Source organism: Delphinapterus leucas, chromosome 11 (genome assembly GCF_059928025.1).
Source record: "Delphinapterus leucas isolate spDelLeu-1000000601 "Yukka" chromosome 11, BTC_Dleu_Yukka2, whole genome shotgun sequence".
NCBI lineage: Eukaryota > Metazoa > Chordata > Mammalia > Artiodactyla > Monodontidae > Delphinapterus > Delphinapterus leucas.
Window position 1 is genome coordinate 94,527,651 of NC_143139.1, and position 20,545 is coordinate 94,548,195.

The following is a 20,545-nucleotide window of genomic DNA, read 5'->3' on the forward strand; positions in this document are numbered from 1 at the left end:
GCAAAAAGTTCTAAAGAGTTCAGAAGTACACTTCCATCTGGTGATTTACACTTTCTTATTATATACAGTAAATGTTTATAAAAAATAATATTAATAACAAATAAACTTTGAAGTCATTACTGTCATTAGTGCCTGCCAATATCATACTAGTTGACAGCCTTCCTTAGACTCACAAAGTGTGTGAAAGAACATCTGAAGGGAGCCCTGTGACCCTTCCTAAGCAGCATTCTCACACCACTACTAAAACACACAGGTGCTGTCATAGATGAAAAGCTAAGTCCTAACTATAAACCATAAAAACCCGTGCACATAAGAACTCAACCATGCCAATAACTAATGTGCTATTGTATAATGCTACAGTGTTGATCAACCATATTTCAATCAAGGAAAAAATATCAAAATATGGATATGAGGATTTTAAAATAAAAATATGAAATAACCCATAGCACTTGCAATTTCTGCACTTCTTCAAAACTAATGTTCATGACCATTAGGATGAATCATTTCTATGAATATAAATAAGAAAACATTTGAGGAAAAATGTGTAGGCTGACAGATTTTTTTTAAACCAATGCTGTATGATTTTTTTCACTTTTATTTTTTATTTTTAGTTGTGAAAGAATTTAAAATACAGAAAAGTGTAATATAACAAACTCAAATATAACAACTATAACATACTGCCATATTGGCTTCAGAATTTTTTTTTGGCTGTACGCGGGCCTCTCACTGTTGTGGCCTCTCCCATTGAGGAGTACAGGCTCCGGAGGCGCAGGCTCAGCGGCCATGGCTCACAGGCAGAGCCGCTCCGCGGCATGTGGGATCTTCCCAGACCGGGGCACGAACCTGTGTCCCCTGCATCGGCACGCGGACTCTTAACCACTGTGCCACCAGGGAAGCCCCAGAATTTTTTATGAAATAGAAAACTGGAAGTAACTTGGTCTCCCTGCTCATTCCACTGTCTGCTCTGCCCCGTCAAAAGTAACAATCCTGCCGAAATTAATACATCTTCTTCTAATCCATATTTTTTAAATTTATTTATTTATTTATTTATTTTGGCTGCGTTGGGTCTTTGTTGCTGCACGCAGGCTTTCTCTAGTTGCGGTGAGCGGGGGCTACTCTTCGTTGCGGTGCACGGGCTTCTCATTGCGGTGGCTTCTCTTGTTGCGGAGCACAGGCTCTAGGCGTGCAGGCTTCAGTAGTTGTGGCACGCAGGCTCTAGAGCACAGCCTCAGTAGTTGTGGCACATGGGCTTAGTTGCTTCGCGGCATGTGGGATTCTCCAGGACCAGGGCTCAAACCCGTGTCCCCTGCACTGGCAGGCGGATTCTTAACCACTGTGCCACCAGGGAAGCCCCTAATCCATCTTTTTTAAAAATAAATTTGCAGCATATGTATGGATCCACAGACAACACAGATTATTTTATTTTGTTTTTAACAGTCAAGTGGTATCACATTTAACTTTTTGTAACTTGCTTTCTTTTTTTCTCAACAAAATGTTTCCAGGGTTTATATATGTAGACACAGGTGAACCTGGTTTGTCGTTCTGACTGTATAACAATAATAAATTGCATTAAAATACTACTGCTTTATTATCCATTCCTCTGTAGTTGGATAATTTGTTTCTAAATTTTTCCTATTACAAATTTGACTGAAATAAAAATGCTTGTACATGTTTCCTTTTGCATATGTAACTCTGTAGAGTTATATCCCTTTAACTGCTGGTTCATAGGATATATTTATTTTCAACTTCACAAAATCTTGCCAAAAATTACACATCCTTCTACAGTGTATTAGGGTTTCTCTTCCCCACAGCCTTGTTAACAACTAGTAGTATTAAACTTTAGATACATCTGCACAATCGAAGTGTGTGAAATAGTATCTCATTATTTGAGAATGAGCCAATTTTTATAGCTTTATTAGACAAACGTGCTTTCTCTTTTGTAATGTTTCTATTTCTAGATCATTACATATATGAAATACACAACTTACTCCTTTCCCATGTTCACCCATAGAGTCATATACTACAGAATTTTAAATTTCACACTCAATCTTTCAATAAAACAGAATTTTTCTTTATAATTAGGATTTTCAAGTTGGCATAGCCTTTAGAAAAAGGATGATATATGCTATCTTTAATAAAAGCGTCCCATGTGTTAGAATTTCACACAGCTCTATCCAGCAAAAAAAGAGAGATATCTTACCCATAAACAGATAATTTAGTCCTTTAAAAAAAATAATAATAGAACAGCATTACTGGGATATAATTCACATACCATAAAATTCACCCTTTTAAAGTGGACAATTCAGTGGTCTTTGGTATATTCACAAAGCTGTGCATCCATCACCACTATCTAATTCCAGAACATTTTCATCACCCTAAAAAGAACTTCACACCTGTTAGTAGTCACTCTCTATTTCCCCCTCCTCCCGCACCCAGCAACCACTAATCTACTTTCTATAGAGAAATTCATCAATTTACTCTTATTCATAGTCTAAAAAATGTCCCTAGGTCACTTCCTTTAATTTAGCCACAGAATAAAGATTTTAACTCTTACACACACACACACACACACACGCCCTCTGTGATGCAAGGCAGTCTAATCTAACTTTGACTTCCTTAGAAAAAGTCACGATTTGTTCACAGATCAGGGTAAACCTACCTAACAACATATGAATACCATAAGTTCCTTTGAGACTATATTTGCCCAAAACTCAGTTCATTGTGTTACAGAGACACACAGCATGCACATCACTGTTCTTTCTGTTTGAAAAAAGGCTGACGGTAATCTGGCTATGAGTACATGGGGGTGAGCTGAACACAGTACAGTGCCCTTCATTAGGCACTGCAATGGTAAGTGCCTCACTGGACTAAAGCAGCTAATAGATTTTAGGGCACATGTTCTATCTCTTTTACCAAATGAGGTAAAAAGCCTTTAACAAATAGGGCTGTGCAAGAGCCTGAAGACTCTGAGTGCCACCAAACAATTCTACTCATTAAAACACCAGAATCTTGTTTTGCCTATTTTCATAGGACGTTAATGGATGTCCACCAATCTTCCTGATAACTTGAAAGCAAATATAGTCACAGGACAGCTCACTAGCATCTCAGAGAAAGCTACAATGTTTGATGAAAAACAAAAGGTGTAATAAGGAAACCTTAGCTCCCTATGTAACAGCAGTGGCAAACAGGGCGGTCATAACTTTGGTATCCTTATCTTTTCTGGTGCTGAATTCTCCTGCAAAACTGCCTCAGGATGTAAGTGGAGGGTTTCCCACTCTCAAAGCAATGAATTCTCCAGCTTTACCTCTGGCTGACTTACGTACCTCTGGCTGAATTACGTACACTCCAGGCACAAAACATAATACAAAGAGAATGGCGCAAGAAATGAGCCTTGTGACTCAAGGAAAACATAGTAAAGCAGAGCCCAAAAGACTCTTTAAAGCAGATCATACAATTGTGACTACAGAGCAATTCACAGAAAGTGCACAGAAAGGAACTGCTTATCTACATTTTTCACCCCGCAGGAGTATATATAATTATTTGTTATCTGCTGTATTTTATATGTTTATACTATTTTATAACCACAATTCTGGAAATATTCCCATCAAGTGTGATAAATTAAAACTTATTTTCCTTCTTCTAGGCATTCAGATTCAGGATGGCTGAGTAGAGAAAGAGACTCTTTGTCTCAAAACCTTGTCAAACGGTGGTAGAATTGGTGAATTTTAGGGTTTGAAGAAATCTACAGTATTCAATGATTTCAGATGATGAAGAAACTAAAGCTCAGAAGAGTTATAAGCAATCTGCTCAATGTTACCAAATGAATTAGTGGCAAAGCCAGGAGGAGAACCCCAACCTGCTGACTCCCAACTCAGCATTTCCACACTACCATATTCATTTTCTGTAAACAAATGATGAAACAGGTATGGAGGATTCTGGGATATTTGATTCAGCACGCTATCCTGTCTTTTAAAATGCGAAATCTCGGGCTTCCCTGGTGGCGCAGTGGTTGGGAGTCCGCCTGCTGATGTAGGGGACAAGGGTTCATGCCCCGGTCCGGGAAGATCCCACATGCCGCAGAGCGGCTGGGCCCGTGAGCCATGGCCGCTGAGCCTGTGCCTCCGGAGCCTGTGCTCCGCAACGGGAGAGGCCACAACAGTGAGAGGCCCGCGTACCGCAAAAAAAATAAATAAAATAAAATAAAATAAAATGCAAAATCTGCTCTCATATTGGCTTACCACTCCCTCTCCAAAAGAAGTTACAACAAAATGAAGAGCAGCTACCATCTCTGCCAATCTGAAAGGAAGAGTAGATACAAAAAGGGGCCAAGTGATACACTGGAATTAAACTGAATACAGCAGGACTGTGAGAACAGCAAATGAGCAAACAGGGATGAGAAGATTCTGTTTAAGCCTCAACGCTACTGAGCAAGAGGGCTCCATGATATAACTTGTTCTAGATGTATGAAATCAGTGATTACCTTAACTTTTAATTTTTAAATTTTTATTAAATTATATAAGCCTTTAAAAAAACATATAGGCTAGATTTATAACAAAAAGCAATAGTCAGTGGGATACTGTGACCGGAATAACATTTTAAAAATCATCATTCAGGGAATTCCCCGGCAGTCCAGTGGTTATTAGGACTCCGCACTTTCACTGCCGAGGGACTGGGTTCAAGCCCTGACTGGGGAACTAAGATCACCCCCGCAAAAAAAAAAAAATTAAAAAAAAATAAAATCATCATTCAGACAGTGGGAAGGAGAACAGAGCTGGATGGGGGTAGAACATGAGAGGAAACAGGGATTGCAATTAGGAGGCTACTGGAGAAGTCTAAGAGAGAAATGAAGGTGGCTTAGACAAGAGCAGTAGTGAAGCAGATAGTCAAATAGTCAGATTTGGTTATTTCTGGGATGCAAGGATGGTTCAACATACACAAATCAATTAATATGATACACTGTGTTAACATAATGAAGAATAAAAATCACATGATCATCTCAATAGATGAAGAAAAAGCATTTGATAAAATCCAACACTCTTTCATGATTAAATTAAAAGCTCAACAGGGCTTCCCCGGTGGCGCAGTGGTTGAGGGTCCGCCTGCCGATGCAGGGGACACGGGTTCGTGCCCCGGTCCGGGAAGATCCCACATGCTGCGGAGCAGCTGGGCCCGTGAGCCATGGCCGCTGAGCCTGCGCATGCAGAGCCTGTGCTCCGCAACGGGAGAGGCCACAGCAGTGAGAGGCCCGCATACCACAAAAAAAAAAAAGCTCAACAAACTAGGAATAAATGGAAATTACCTCAACATAACAAAAGCCATATAGAAAAACCCCATAGCTAACATCATACTCAACAGTGAAACACTGAAACTGGACACTAAGATCAGGAACAAGGCAAGGATGCCCTCTCTCACCATTTCTAATTAAAAGAGTACCAGAAGTCTCAGCCAAAGCAATTAGGCAAGGAAAAATAAATAAATAAAAGGCATCCAAATCATAAAGGAAGAAGTAAAACTGTTCCTGTTTACAGACATGTTTTTATATATAGAAAACCCTGAAGACTCCACGAAAAAACCCCAAACTATTAGAACTAACAAATTCAGTAAAGTTGCAGGATACAAAAATCAACATACACTAATAAACTATCTAAAAAGGAAGTTAAGGAAAGAATCCCATTTACAATATAGCATCAGAAAGAATAAAACAATAAGAAACAAATTTAACTAAGGAAGTGAAAGACTTGTACACTGAAAACAATAAAACACTGACAAAAGAAATTAAAGATACAAACAAATGGAAAGATGTCTCATGTTCATGGATTAGAAGACTTAATACTGTTTAAATGTCCACACTACCCAAAGAGATCACAGATTCAATGCAATCCCTATCTAAATCCCAATGGTATTTTTTATAGAAAGAGAAAAAACAATTCTAAACTTCATACTGAACCACAAAAGACACCAAATAGCCAAAACAATCTTGAAAAAGAATAAAGCTGGAGGTATCACACTTCCTGATTTCAAAATATATTATAAAGCTACAGTGATTAAAACAGTATATGGTAGTGGCATAAAGGCAGGCAAATAGATTAGTGGAATAGAATAGAGAGCTGAAAAATAAATCCACTGGGGACTTCCCTGGTGGCGCAGTGGTTTAGAATCTGCCTGCCAATGCAGGGGACATAGGTTCGAGCCCTGATCCAGGAAGATCCCACATGTCGCGGAGCAACTAAGCCCGTGCACCACAACTACTGAGCCTGCGCTCTAGAGCCTGAGAGCCACAACTACTGAGCCCATGTGCCACAACTTCTGAAGCCTGCACACGTAGAGCCCGTGCTCCACAACAAGAGAAGCCACCACAATAACATGACTGCACACTGCAATGAAGAGTAGCCCCCGCTCGCTGCAACTAGAGAAAGCCCGCACGCAGCAACGAAGACCAAACACAGCCAAAAATAAAAATAAATAAATTTATTTTAAAAAAAAAAGCACAGGCAACAAAAGCAAAAATAGACAAATGGGACTACATTCAACCCTTTGTATCTGTGGGCTCTGCATCCTCAGATTCAACCAACTGTGGATGGAAAAAATTCAGGAAAAAAAATCCCAGAAAGTTCCCAAAAGCAAAACTTGAATTTGCCATGCAAGCAACTATTTAGATAGCATTTATATTGCATTAGGTAATATAAGTAATCTAGAGATGATTTAAAGTATACGGGAGAATGTGTGTAGGTTATATGCAAATGTTATACCATTTTAAGAGACTTGAGCACTGTGGATTTTGGTATCTGTTGGGCACCTGGAACAAATTCCCCACAGATAGTGAGGGATGACTGTATACTAGACTAAAAAACTTCTGCACAGCAAACAATCAACAGGGGAAAAAGGAAACCTACAGAATGAGAGAAAAATATTTGCATAGGGGGTTGCAAATATCTGATAGGGGGTTAATTTCCTAAATACATAAGGAATTCTTATAATTCAATAGCAAAAAAACCAATAACCCAACTTAACATGGGCAAAGGACTTGAACAGACATTTCTCTAAAGAAGACATACAAATGGTCAACAGTATATGAAAAAATGCTCAATATCAACCAATCATCAGGAAAACGCAAACTAAAACCACAATAAGCTATCACCACATACTGTCAGGATGGCTATTATTAAAAAAAAAGACAAGTGTTGGAGAGGATATGGAGAAACTGGAACCCTTATACACTGTTGGTGGGAATGCAACGGTACAGCCATTATGGAAAACGGCATGTAGGTTCCTCGAAAAAAATTAAAAATAGAACTACCATATGATACAGCAATCCCACTTCTGGATATTTTTCCAAAATAACTGAAGTTGGGATTTCAAAGAGATATTAGACATGTTCAATGCACCATTATTCACAACAGCCAAGATGTGGAAACAACCTAATGGATTAATGAACTTTAAAAAGGTGATATAGGGACTTTCCCAGTGGTCCAGTGGTTAAGACTCTGCGATTCCAGCGCAGGGCTGGTCGGGAAACTAGGATCCCACATGCTGCACAGCATGGGCAAAATAATTAATTAATTAATATAAATTAAAAGGTGATATATATATATATATATATATATACACACACACACATACAATGGGATATTATTCAACCTTAAAAAAGAAGGAAACCCTATAATATGCAACAATACAGATGAACCTTGAAGACATTATGCGAGGTGAAATAAGCCAGTCACAGAAGCACAAATAGCACATGATTCCACTCATATGAGGTATCAAGATCGTCAAACTCACAGAATAGAATGGTGGTTACCAGGGACTAGGGGGGAAGGTTAAAGAGGACTAGGCTAATCAACGGGTATAAAATTTCAGTTTTGTGTGCAAGACGAATAAGTTCTAAAGATATGCTGTACAACATTGTGCACATAGATATTATTATTGTATTGTACACTTAAAAAATCTGTTAAGAGGGTACATCTCATTTTAAGTGTTCTTACCATTATAATTTTTAAAAAGTTTTTTTAAAGAAAAGATATAGTCATAATTGGGATATATTTTAAAACTTGGGTTAGAATCGCATGAATGTATACCCTAAAGCAGTATTTTTCATATTGCAATTTGTAATACACTGGTCATGAAATCAATTTAATAGACCAAGGTCAGCATTTTGAACTAAATAAAATAGAAACTATCAGAATGTAGTAAGGGTATTATTTCATGAAACTTTTGTTTCAGATATCTATGTACTTATTGTATAACAGGGTTCTAATATAAAATATGTCTCCAATTATGAGTCACAGTCCAAAAAAATTTGTGAAATTTTCCGTAGGAAGTTGAGAGCACTTACCTTCCCTAAAATTTTTGTCAAAGTTCTACATTAGGTTCAAATGAAACAAGCTACAACAAGTTCAAATACATACCTAATATAATCTCATTGATCTGCCAAAAAAAACACATCATTTGGTCTGTTTAAAAAGAAAGAAAGAAAAAACAGCACAGGCAATATTCAAGCATCACTGAAACGCCAAGCACAAATTATGTTATTTCTACTAACCATGGAGATATACAGATTACTAAAGGAATATAATGCCAATTTTCTTTAACCACTAAACCATTCTAGCCATTCAACTACTCCTAATTTTAGGGATGAGACACCACCAATGCACATTCATAATGGCACTGCTTTCAGAATTTTCAAGAAAAAATCTTACTCTCCCAAATAAGAAAATATGCCTACTTCTCCTTGAAGAATTCAGAAGTTATATACTACAGCTCTGAAAGATTCTTTCATAAAATTTCCTGCCTTAAGCAATAACCTTTTATTAAATAACTGAGATAAAATAAAACATTACCTAACAATTCGTCAAGTCTTTAGGTTCAATTAGCTGAGTCTCTCAACAGCAACAATATTGCCATTTGGGGTGGGTAACTCTTTGTTTTGGACTGTTATCTTGATCCCTGCCCACCAAATGCGAGTGGCATATCTCCTCCCTCCCCTAACAGTCACTGTAACAACCAAAAACGCCTCCATACTTTTCCAAATACCCTCTGGAGATATGGTACCTCTCCGATTGAGAACCACTGAAAAATGTAGATGATTCTCCTTAGTTCAACTGATTGCCACATAATAAATTATGGCCTCCAACTCAGGGCAGAAATGTCAGGCAGCTATCAGTTCCTGGAATTTACCCGTTTCCAAGGAAGCATTAAGATCAAGCAGTCTGAAGTAGAAAGAATATTTACCACCTTTTTCCTAGCACTAGGCAGTCCCTGGCTGCTATTTTCCAAGCGGGACACAGCAAATGTAGACATTTAAGGGGGGGGAAAAAAAGGTTAACATATGGATTCTACGTTAAAAGTGAATCTACATTTCCCCCAAGTTTCATGAAGAAAGGATGGGACAGAGAGAATTACAGAAAAAATGTCTAAGATTATTTCCTTGAACAAAGTCTCCAGGTACATTTACATGTTTATATATACATGTGCAGTGCACAGACTTAAGGGAAAAGTCAATGAATAATATGTAACAAGTCTTATCAGATTGAGAAGAATATATAACACTAAACACATGTGACCAGAAACAGTGCCAAATGCTTATTTAACACCTTATAAGAGGAGAAACTGAGGGACTTCCCTGGTGGCGCAGTGGCTAAGAACCCACCTGCCAATGCAGGGGACACAGGTCAGAGCCCTGGTCTGAGAAGATCCCACATGCCGTGGAGCAACTAAGCCCGTGCGCCACAACTACTGAACCTGAGCTCTAGAACCCGCGTGCCACAACTGCTGAGCCCACGTGCCACACTACTGAAGCCCACGCGCCTAGAGCCCATGCTCCACGACAAGAGAAGCCACTGCAATGAGAAGCCCATGCACCGCAACGAAGAGTAGCCCTCGCTCACTACAACTAGAGAAAGCCTGCACGCAGCAACGAAGACCCAATGCAGCCAAAAATAAAATAACATAAAATAAATAAGTTTGTAAAAAAAAAAGAGATCATCTAGTGACTAAGTGGCTAAGCCAGGAGTCACACCCAGATCAACTCCAGAGCCCTCACCAAGAGTTATATTGTTTCAAGGCACAAATAAGAACACAGGAGGAGGGGACTTTAAGAGCAGGAAAGAACTTATCTGAAAACTATGAAAAATGTTAATACACTAAAGTTAACTATGAAAAGGTTATCAGCAAAAATTCCTGTGATCCAAGAAAAATTCAATTTTCATCCCAAGGCTCTTAAGCAATCATATTTAAACACTGCACTTAAAAGTTCACATTACAAAGAAGCTCAAATTAAATGAACTCTGAACTCCATTTTGTACGTGCTGCCTTGCACATAATACTCAATTTTTAAACTGTTAGCCTGTTTAATTGTTCCTTAAGAGGCATTTCTATTTTAACAACCACATGGTACTTCATTACTTCAAGAGATATCAAAAGGGGCTTCCCTGGAGGCGCAGTGGTTAAGAATCAGCCTGCCAATGCAGAGGACACAGGTTTGAGCCCTGGTCCGGGAAGATCCCACATGCTGCGAAGCAACTAAGCCCGTGAGCCACAACTACTGAGCCTGCGCTCTAGAGCCCACGAGCCACAACTACTGAAGCCCGTGCACCGAGAGCCCGTGCTACGCAACAAGAGAAGCCACCGCAATGAGAATACCACGCACCGCAACGAAGAGTAGTCCCTGCTCACCGCAACTACACAAAGCCCGCGTGCAGCAACGAAGACCCAACGCAGCCAAAAATAAATAAATAAAATAAATACATTTAATAAAAAGAAAAAGATATCAAAAGGAAATAACTGTTATTACCCTGATTAATTTTACAAAGGGGAAAAGGCAACTTTACAATGGATAAATCTGGCACATAGAAACTTAACCAAAAGTGATATTTAACATCACTGAAAATGAAACTAACATCATGAGCCTCCTGATGTGAAGCACTAAGAAAGACAAAACATCCTGCACACAATATTTACCCTGAAGTTATTCAAGAGGAAGCAGATAAATTCAAACTGAGGGATATTCTGCAAAATAACCGGTTTCCCAAAATGTCAATGTCATGAAAGACACCTCTCCCTTCCTAAAAGAGGGCTAAGGAACTATTTCAGGGTAAAAGGCATGACACCGAAATGCAATGTATTTCTTGACTGAATTCTGAATTTCAAAGTTTTTAAAGTAAGCTATAAAGGACATTATTAGAACAACTAAGGAAATATGTACAATGTGGACTACATGTTAGATAATGATAATACATCAATACTGTCATTCCTGAGTGTGACAACTGTACCGTGGTTATATGAGAGCAATGTCCTTATTCTTTAGAAATGAATGCTGAAATATTTAGGAGTAAAGTAATCCTTAAATGCTTCAACAATATATAAATGTGTGCATGTGTGTAGAGAGAAAGAGAGAGAACACAAAACTGTGGCAAAACATTCACAATTGGCGAATATGTACTATTCTTGACGAGCACTGTACTATTCTTACCAAAATAAAAGGTTGAGGTGGAAAATAATTCAAGACACAAAGCTCAGGAACCTTAATGTAAACATACCTAAAGAATTAAGACAGAATAACAGAACCATTCTCTATGGAAGAAGAAAGGAAAGAGAAACGAATCAAGAAGCAGAAGTCAGGGAGTAAGATAGAATTCAGGCCACTGCGACTCAAACCCCATCCTCCTTTCTTTATAACCCCAAGCACAAACATAGTATTGGCAGGAACCTCAACACAACCATTTCTAAAGTAAAGGCCCAGCATGCAGAAACAGTGAGTGTTCACTCACCCACCAATATTTATTAAATATATGTGTGTGTCAGACTCCATGGCAGCAACACAATAAAAATAAGAGCACAGATTCTGGAATCAGAGTGCGCAGGTTTGAATCCCAGCTCTACCAAATCCCAGCTCCACTATTTGCTATTTGTGTAACTTTTAGCAAATTACTCAATCTCTTAGTGCTTTGATATCCTCATTTTTAAAGTGAAGATAATAACAGTACTTACTTCAAAGGGCTGTTTTACGTTGTGTTTTTTTTTTTTGCAGTACGCGGGCCTCTCACTGTTGTGGCCTCTCCCACTGCGGAGCACAGGCTCGCCACTCCACGGCATGTGGGATCTTCCCAGACCAGGGCACGAACCCGTGGCCCCTGCATCAGCAGCCGGACTCTCAACCACTGCGCCACCAGGGAAGCCCAGGGCCGTTTTGAAGATTAAATGACAAAATATATGTAAAATGCTAGAGTACTGCCTGTCATATATTAAACAACCCAGTAGATACTAGCTACTTTTTTTTTGTTTTTATTAGGCACCGGAGACACCAAGTCAAAGAAGATATGGTTCCTTCCCTCAGAGATTTGTGGTCTACCTGGGGAAACAAACAGAAGAATCAATGTCCAAGGGCATGTAAATCACTGAAGTTGGAACACACCCTCACACCATACACAAAAATAAACTCAAAATAGCTTAAAAACTTAAATATAAGACATGACATCATAAAACCCCTAGAACAGAACAGAGGCAAAACATTCTCTGATATAAACCTTACTAATATTTTCTTAGGTCAGTCTCCCAAGGCAACAGAAATAAAAGCAAAGGGCTTCCCTGGTGGCGCAGTGGTTGAGAGTCCGCTTGCGATACAGGGGACACGGGTTCGTGCCCTGGTCCAGGAAGATCCCACATGCCGCGGCGCGGCTAGGCCCGTGAGCCATGGCCGCTGAGCCTGCGCGTCCGGAGCCTGTGCTCCGCAACGGGAGAGGCCACAACAGTGAGAGGCCCGCGTACCACAAAAAATAAATAAATAAAAGAAATAAAAGCAGAAATAAACAAATGGGACCTAATCAAACTTACAAGCTTTTGCACAGCAAAGTAAACCATAAATAAAGTGAAAAGACTACCTACAGACTGGGAGGAAATATTTGCAAATTTTGCTACCAACCAGGGCTTAATTTCCAAAATATACAAACAGCTCATACAACTCAATAACAAAAAAACAAACAACCCAATCAAAAAAAGGGCAGAAGATCTAAAAAGACATTTCTCCAAAGAAGACATACAGATGGCAAACAGGCATATGAAAAGATGTTCAACATCGCTAATTATTAGAGAAGTGCAAATCAAAACTACAATGAGGTACCACCTCACACCGGCCAAAATGACCATCATTAAAAAGTCTACAAATGACAAATGGTGGAGAGGGTGCAGAGAAAAGGGAACCCTCCTACACTCTTGGTGGGAATGTAAACTGGTGCAGCCACTATGGAAAACAGCATGAAGGTTCCTTAAAAAACTAAAAATAGAGTTACCCATTGATCCAGCAATCCCACTCCTGGGCATATAACCAGAGAAAACTCTAATTCGAAAAGATACATGCACCTCAACATTCACAGCAGCACTATTTACAATAGCCAAGACATGGAAGCAACCTAAATGTCCATCGAAAGATGAATGGATAAATAAGATGTGGTATATATACACAATGGAATACAACTCGTCCATAAAAAATAATGAAATAATGCCATTTGCAGCAACATGGATGAACCTAGAGATTATCATACTAACTGAAGTGAACCTAGAGATTATCATACTAACCGAAGTAAGTCAGAAAGAGAAAGACAAATACCATACGTGGTATTCACTTATATATGGAATCTAAAATATGACACGGGGCTTCCCTGGTGGCGCAGTGGTTGAGAGTCCACCTGCCGATGCAGGGGACGCGGGTTCGTGCCCCATTCTGGGAGGATCCCACATGCCGCGGAGCGGCTGGGCCCGTCAGCCATGGCCGCTGAGCCTGTGCGTCAGGAGCCTGTGCTCCGCAACGGGAGAGGCCACAGCGGTGAGAGGCCCGCGTACCACAAAAATAAAAAAAATAAAATATGACACAAATGAACTTATTTATGAAACAGAAACAGACTCACAGACACAGAAAACAAACTTATGGCTACCAAAGGGGAAAGGAGGTGGGGGAGGGATAAATTAAAGAGTTTAGGATTAGCAGATACAAACTACTATACATAAAATAAACAAGGTCCTACTATATAGCACAATGAACTATATTCAATATCCTGTAATAAACCGTAATGGAAAAGAAAAAAATTTCTGTAAAGAATAAATCCACGGGACTTCCCTGGTGGTGCAGTGGTTAAGATTCCACTTGCCAATTCAGGGGACCCGGGTTCAAGCCCTGGTCCGGGAAGATCCCATATACCGCAGAGCAAACTAAGCCCGCGAGCCACAACTACTGTGCCCTCGTGCCACAACTACTGAAGCCCGCGCGCCTACAGCACGTGCTCCGCAACAAGAGAAACCACCGCAATGAGAAGCCCGTGCACTGCAACGAAGAGTAGCCCCCACTCGCCGCAACTAGAGAAAGGGCGCGTGCAGCAACGAAGACCCAACACAGCCAAAAATAAATAAAATTAATTAATTTTTAAAAGTAAAATATTTTAAAAAAGCATAAATCCAATGCTATATTTGCATAATTTAAAAAAAAGATTCCATGTCCAGAGAACAGTGTGATAAGCATTATGTAAAAGTATGCACTTACAGTAAAGGTACTATAAGAGCAGAGAGAAAGGGTGTTTAATAAAATAAAAGATAATAAAAAGTTTACCACAAATGGGACCAGAGCTGACTTCTGAAGAATAAGTAGTCATTTCCCATGGAAAGAGAGTGATTAACCATTCTAGAAGCTTTAAAATCTTAATGGGAAAAAGTCTGACATCAGTTGAGGTTAGGCTAACAAGAATGAAAAGTATGGCAAGAAAAAAAAGGAAGGCAGGAGCCAGATCATAAAATGGCCTGTGTGTTAGGCTGAGTTTGAACTTTATCCTGAAAGCAACGCACAGCCACACAAGACACAGACGTAGAGAAGTGATGTGCTTAAATCTCCATGTCAGAAAGATCACTTGGATAGTAAAGTGGAGGGCAAATTAAAGAGGTGGCAAGTCAAGAGGCAGGGAGACTGGTTAGAATTCTACTGCAATAATACAGAGGGATAAAAAATATATAGGCTTCAACCTGTAAGTATACAGCCAAGAAATATGAAAACATGCATTCACACAAAAACTTGTGCACAAATGGCCATAGCAGCATTAGTCATAATAGCCGACGAGTACAAACAACCCAAATGTCCATCAACTAATACACTTATTTTTAAAACATAGTATATCCATACAATGGAATATTATTCATTCATAAAAAGGAATGAAGTACTGATATATGCTACAATACAGATGACCCCTGAAAACATTATGCTAAGTGAAAGAAGCCAGTAACAAAATAGCACACATTTTATGACTGCATTTATATGAACTGTCCAGAATGGGCAATCTATCGAATTACAGAGTAGGTTGCGGGTTATATTACAGCTGGGGGAGAAGGGAGAGGCTGAGAGGAGGGAGGGAATAGGGAATGACTGCTAATATCTATGGGGTTTCTTCAAGGGATGATGAAAATGTTCTAAAACTGTGGTGATGGTTGTACAACTCCAGGAATATACTAAAACTACAAAATTGTTTATCTTATTTGGGCGACTTGTATGGTATCTGAATTCTATCCCAGTAAAGCTGTTTTATAAAAAAAAATAGGCCTAAAGTGAGGTGGTAACAGGAGGGGTCTAAGTTATTTCCCAGGTCTCTAACACAAGTAATATGAATGAAGAAATGATTTATGTTGCACTCACAGATACAGGAGATAAACAGGTGCAGGAGGTGGTGGAGTTGGGGAGAGGTAGATAAGTTTGGACATGTTAAGTTTAAGGCACCTATGGAACGAACACCCATATGGAGATGCCCAGGAGGCAGCTGGATCAATAGGTCTAGCACTTGTTAGAGGTCTGGGGTGAAGGAATTACTTAGAAATCAACAGCAAATAAGCAGTGACTGAAACCAGAGGTTTTGATGCAGAGATCTTCAAAGAATGTAGAGAGTGATGAGATCTAAAGTCTACAACCAAGACTAGAGAGACCTAGGGGGTATCAACAACGGAGAGCTAAGCAGGGAACAAGAAGCTTACCAAAGACGCTGAGAAGCAGCAGCCAAAGAGGAAGGAGGGAAGAATACGATCTTCTGCGGACAGACAGCCTTGAGAAAATAAAATCCTAAACAGTGCCAAATGCCTCAGAGGAGTCCTGCCCCTAGCAATGCCTGGCACACCAAAGGTGCTCAATAAATACCTGATGAACCAATTAATGTAGAGAAAGAAGTATTCACTGATTTGGCATATGGACAAAATAGTGACTGGTGACTTCAGTGAGACCACAGGGTACCTAAATGCAAATTCATAAAGGGTGCCTTCTTTGGGTGGGCACACAGATTGATAAGCAGGGCTCAGGGTGGACTTCAGCCCCACACACACACATACACACACCCTCAGGCTGGCACCCACGTGCAGTGAACAACTCAGTGGATTAAGAAGTAGAAAGAGATGTGGAAGTGACAACAGCAAGTATAGATCCTACTCCTTCACAACCTGTCTGAGAAGGGAAATACAGAAGCCTCTGTTACCAGAAAATTTGCCCAATTTAAAAACCTACCAGTAAACTACACCATATACTCTCATCCCCTAAATTTATGTTTTATTTATAACCTATTTAGTCATTTTAACTAAAATGTTAAAGCTTCCATTACCAAAAAGAAATTAAAACATAACCTAGATATACACATGAACAATAAAACAAAAACTAAATTCTACTGAAAACAAAGGACAAAGGCAGCAGCTACAGAACTCCCATAGGGAAAAATAAAGTCATTAAAATACCAAGTGTGGTAGCTTTAAAATATACCCACAAATTCTTTAATACTCCTCCGTGCAAAAGGTGGAAACTACTACCCCTCTCCCTTGAGTGTGGGCTGTACTTGGTGACTCTCTTCTAATGAACAGAATGTAACAGAAGTGACAATACGTGACTTCTGACATGAAATCATAAAAGGTACTGTGGCTTCCTCCTTACTCTCTCAGCTTAGTCGCTCTAGAGGGAAGCCAGCTGCCATGCTGTGACAAAACTCAAGCAGTCCTCTGGAGAAGACCATCTGTTAAGGAACTGAGGCCTCCTGCCAACAGCCATGTGAGTGAGCCACCTTGGAAGTGGATCCACTGGCCCCAGTCAAGCCTTCAGATGACCACAGCCCCAGCAGACATTATGAGTGCAACCTCATGAGCCAGAATCACTCACTTAAAATGCTCCCAGATTCTTGAGCCACAGAAACTGTGTACAATAACATTTATTGTTGTTTCAAGCTGTTGAAACTGAGTTTTAGGTAATTTATTATGTTGAAATACAGTCATCCCTCAGTATTCACAAGGAATTGGTTCCAGAACCTGCCACAGATACCAAAATCTGCGGATGTTCAAGTCCCATAGTCAGCCCTCTTCACCTGTGGTCCCACATCTGAGGATTCAACCAACCACAGATGGTGCAGTAGTATACGTATTTTATTTATTTATTTATTTATTTTTGGCTGCGTTGGGTCTTCATTGCTGCACGCAGGCTTTCTCCAGTTGCAGAGAGAGGGGGTTACTCTTCGTTGTGGTGTGCGGGCTTCTCATTGCAGTCGCTTCTCTTGTTGCGGAGCATGGGCTCTAGGTGCGCGGGCTTCAGTAGTTGTGGCACACAGGCTCAGCAGTTGTGGCACATGGGCTTAGCTGCTCCGTGGCATGTGGTGTCTTCCCGGACCAGGGATCGAACCTGTGTCCCCTGCATTGGCAGGCAGATTCTTAACCATTGCGCCACCAGGGAAGTCCCAGTATACGTATTTATTGAAAAAAATCTGCGTATAAGTGAAGCCATGCAGCTCAAACCCATGTTGTTCAAGGGTCAACATGCAGATAACCAATACACTGATAAAACTTTTAAAAGCTCAGGAGTACCAGAATATTCATTTACCTTATTTTATCTAGTAAGCATCTGAACATCCCTGTACCAAGCAGAATTCTCCAAACTGGCAAATATCTAATCTATATATACAAAGAGAAATAACCAGATACATGATTTCCTTTAAAAATAAATAAATAACAAGTGAGGTGAACAGGAAACCAAGAATAATGCAAGAGCTTTTACTGAGACACCTAAGGTTTTTGTGCGGGGGGTGGGGAGGGGGAATAACTGAATAAAAATTAAAGCCCTTCTTTTTAAATAAGATTACACTGTTTTAAAAGAGGTGAGAGAATGGACTTAAAATGACAAAAGGATGATATGCTTGATGTGCAATAAGAAACTAATATAAAAATAAAAGGGGGACTAACTCACCATTGTAAAGCAATTCTACTCCAATAAAGACGCTAAAGAAATTTTTTTAATAAAAAATAATAAAAGGGGGAAGAAGACATGCGATAGAATGCTGGGAAACTTTATAGAAAGGAGATTAAATCTGACGCACAACAACAAAATTTGTGGATGACTTTAGAGGAAGTTAAAAAACGGTGTTTACAAGAGATCTTTTGGGGATGCTGGAAAAGTAACACTGCCATGTGATAATGATTACACAACTCTACAAATCTGATAAAAATCACTGAGTCATACACCTCAAAAAGGCAAATTTTGCAGTATATGAATTATGCCTCAATAAAGTTGTTTTCTTTTTTTAAGTGGTATTTGTTCGCTAAAGCAAGGAGGGAAAATTATATTATTAAGAGTTTTTCTGACTAAAGAAAGGAAGTAGCCAAGAGGAAAAGTACAGTAATTCATTCGACAGACAAGAAAATAAAAAGGAAATTTTTCATAGATTAAGAAATATTAATGTTTTCATTTCAGCCAAATAAAGGACAGTATTGTGTCTCTGGGTAACTCTCTACAAACCTGGCTAGGACCACAAAATCTTACTATCTTAAGAGTAGAAAGACAATGGATTTGGAACCCTTAAATGGGAAATAAGGAGAAGGAACACTTTGACTTAATTTCCTATGCCCTAGAAGAGAGTAACAATTTATTCTGATCTCACATTATTGCATGTGCCTGAGATACAGAGATGGTACCTCCTATGAGAAGAATTTAAAGAAATTTAAAAGCAGAAAATCAAATATATAATTGTTTTTTAAAATGTATGTTAATTTCTTTACAAGCCTGATGGCAACAGTCAACTCCCTCAGTCAAAATATCCACATGGGGAATTTTTTGTTATTTTTGAAGAAGATTAATTTGCATTGGTTCAGGGACTTTTGCAGAAGTTTCCCAAAACAGCAGTACTGTATTTTGTTTACCCCATTTGTAACTACAAAGATCAAGCAAAAATGCACCTATAAACAACCACAATTCACATTTGCTTTGAGCTATGAAAATATTAACCTACTCTCACCTCCCCTGCACCAACTTCAGCGAACCCTGGATCAAGAGTCTCAGCTTCCAAAACAGCACAGGTGTCTCTAATTTCAGACCTGCTAGTCTCCTCTCTGACTTTGGCTAAATCAGTAGCAAGCCCAGAAAATAAAAACAAAAAAACTCAAAAGTCATGTAGGTATTTTCTTTCTTCCTCCATAAAAGAATGCTCTAGCAGATACAAATGAAATTGCATGTATTAATATATAATTCTATCTCCTCTAAGTGGCTATAATAAAAGTCAAAATAGTTCAAGATAGTGATATTCACGATATTATCCATCTATACTTGAAAAATTGTAGTATCAATGAACTTTAAAGTTTATGGTACCATTCCAAACCTTTACTAGGCATTCAATAAATGTTAGTTCCTTTCTTTCCTTTCCATTAATTCTTAGAGTATTTCCATAAAACAGTTCCTGCTCATTATACCCCAATATATAGCAGGAAAATAGAAAAAAGATAATTTCCTCACTGAACACCTAGATCAGACTCTGAAAATTCAGGCCACCAGATGATGATGAAGGCACTGATTTGCAAAAGTTAAACTTTACTCTCTCTACCTCCCTTCCTAGGCAGCAGTGTCAGTTCCAAGGACCATGTTCCTTCTGCTATAGGAAGTGGCTCAACTGTTTTTCCCCATAGCAATATATTAGCAGTTCCTGTTCTTTGTGACTGGAAGCCAGTCTCAAGAAGCTATTCTATTCTAAGTGCAGGTGCAGCAAGAGTCCAAAGATTGTCATCAGCCCAGAGAACCCCATGCTCAAGTTCACAGGATTCTTCGTTGGAGGATTTTGGGGAGTACTGCCATTGGTTTTTTTGGCTACCAATTTCACTCTCCAAATGATCCAAGTTTCCTGCACCAATGAGCAATGGGGTCTCCACATACCTAAGATTATGGGAAACTAAAACTACATGAAACAGCACTAGTCCCTACTTTGACAGGAAATGTTCTGCCAAAAATAGGTTTGCAGAGCTGTGTGAAGCTGCCGTCTATAGCTCTTTTTTGTGGGCATCTGATACAAGAGAGATATATGAGCCAAAGTCATATCTGGTGTACTTTTGTTCAGACTCTGGAGCTTAAGATAGGAACACAAGCATGCTGTGTCAAAACAAACTCTAGTGGTTACAGATGGACAGATTCTGTCATCAGTAACAAAATTTATAGTTGTCAGTGATGGTCTGGTTACTGTCAAGATAAGCCCTTTGATTGCATCTAGTCTACCATTCACATAAGCTACTGAATTTTAGT

The 20,545-nt window shown here is 39.3% G+C and overlaps 1 protein-coding gene across 8 annotated transcripts in view; it reads right to left on the reverse strand.

Moving 5' to 3' along the window:
- Positions 1-20,545, reverse strand: part of MRTFA (myocardin related transcription factor A) — a 195,819-nt gene that overhangs the window by 143,754 nt on the left and 31,520 nt on the right. For 6 of the 8 annotated variants that reach the window (XM_089920037.1, XM_022596558.2, XM_022596557.2 and 3 more), the window contains exon 1: positions 11,986-17,937. The exons of 1 other annotated variant lie outside the window; for it this stretch is intronic. In XM_089920037.1, the coding sequence (XP_089776163.1) occupies positions 11,986-12,090 (105 nt within the window). In that variant the 5' untranslated portion in view covers positions 12,091-17,937. Of the gene's footprint in view, positions 1-11,985; positions 17,938-20,545 lie in introns of those variants that run through there. One more of the 8 variants, XM_089920035.1, reaches the window with a different exon arrangement.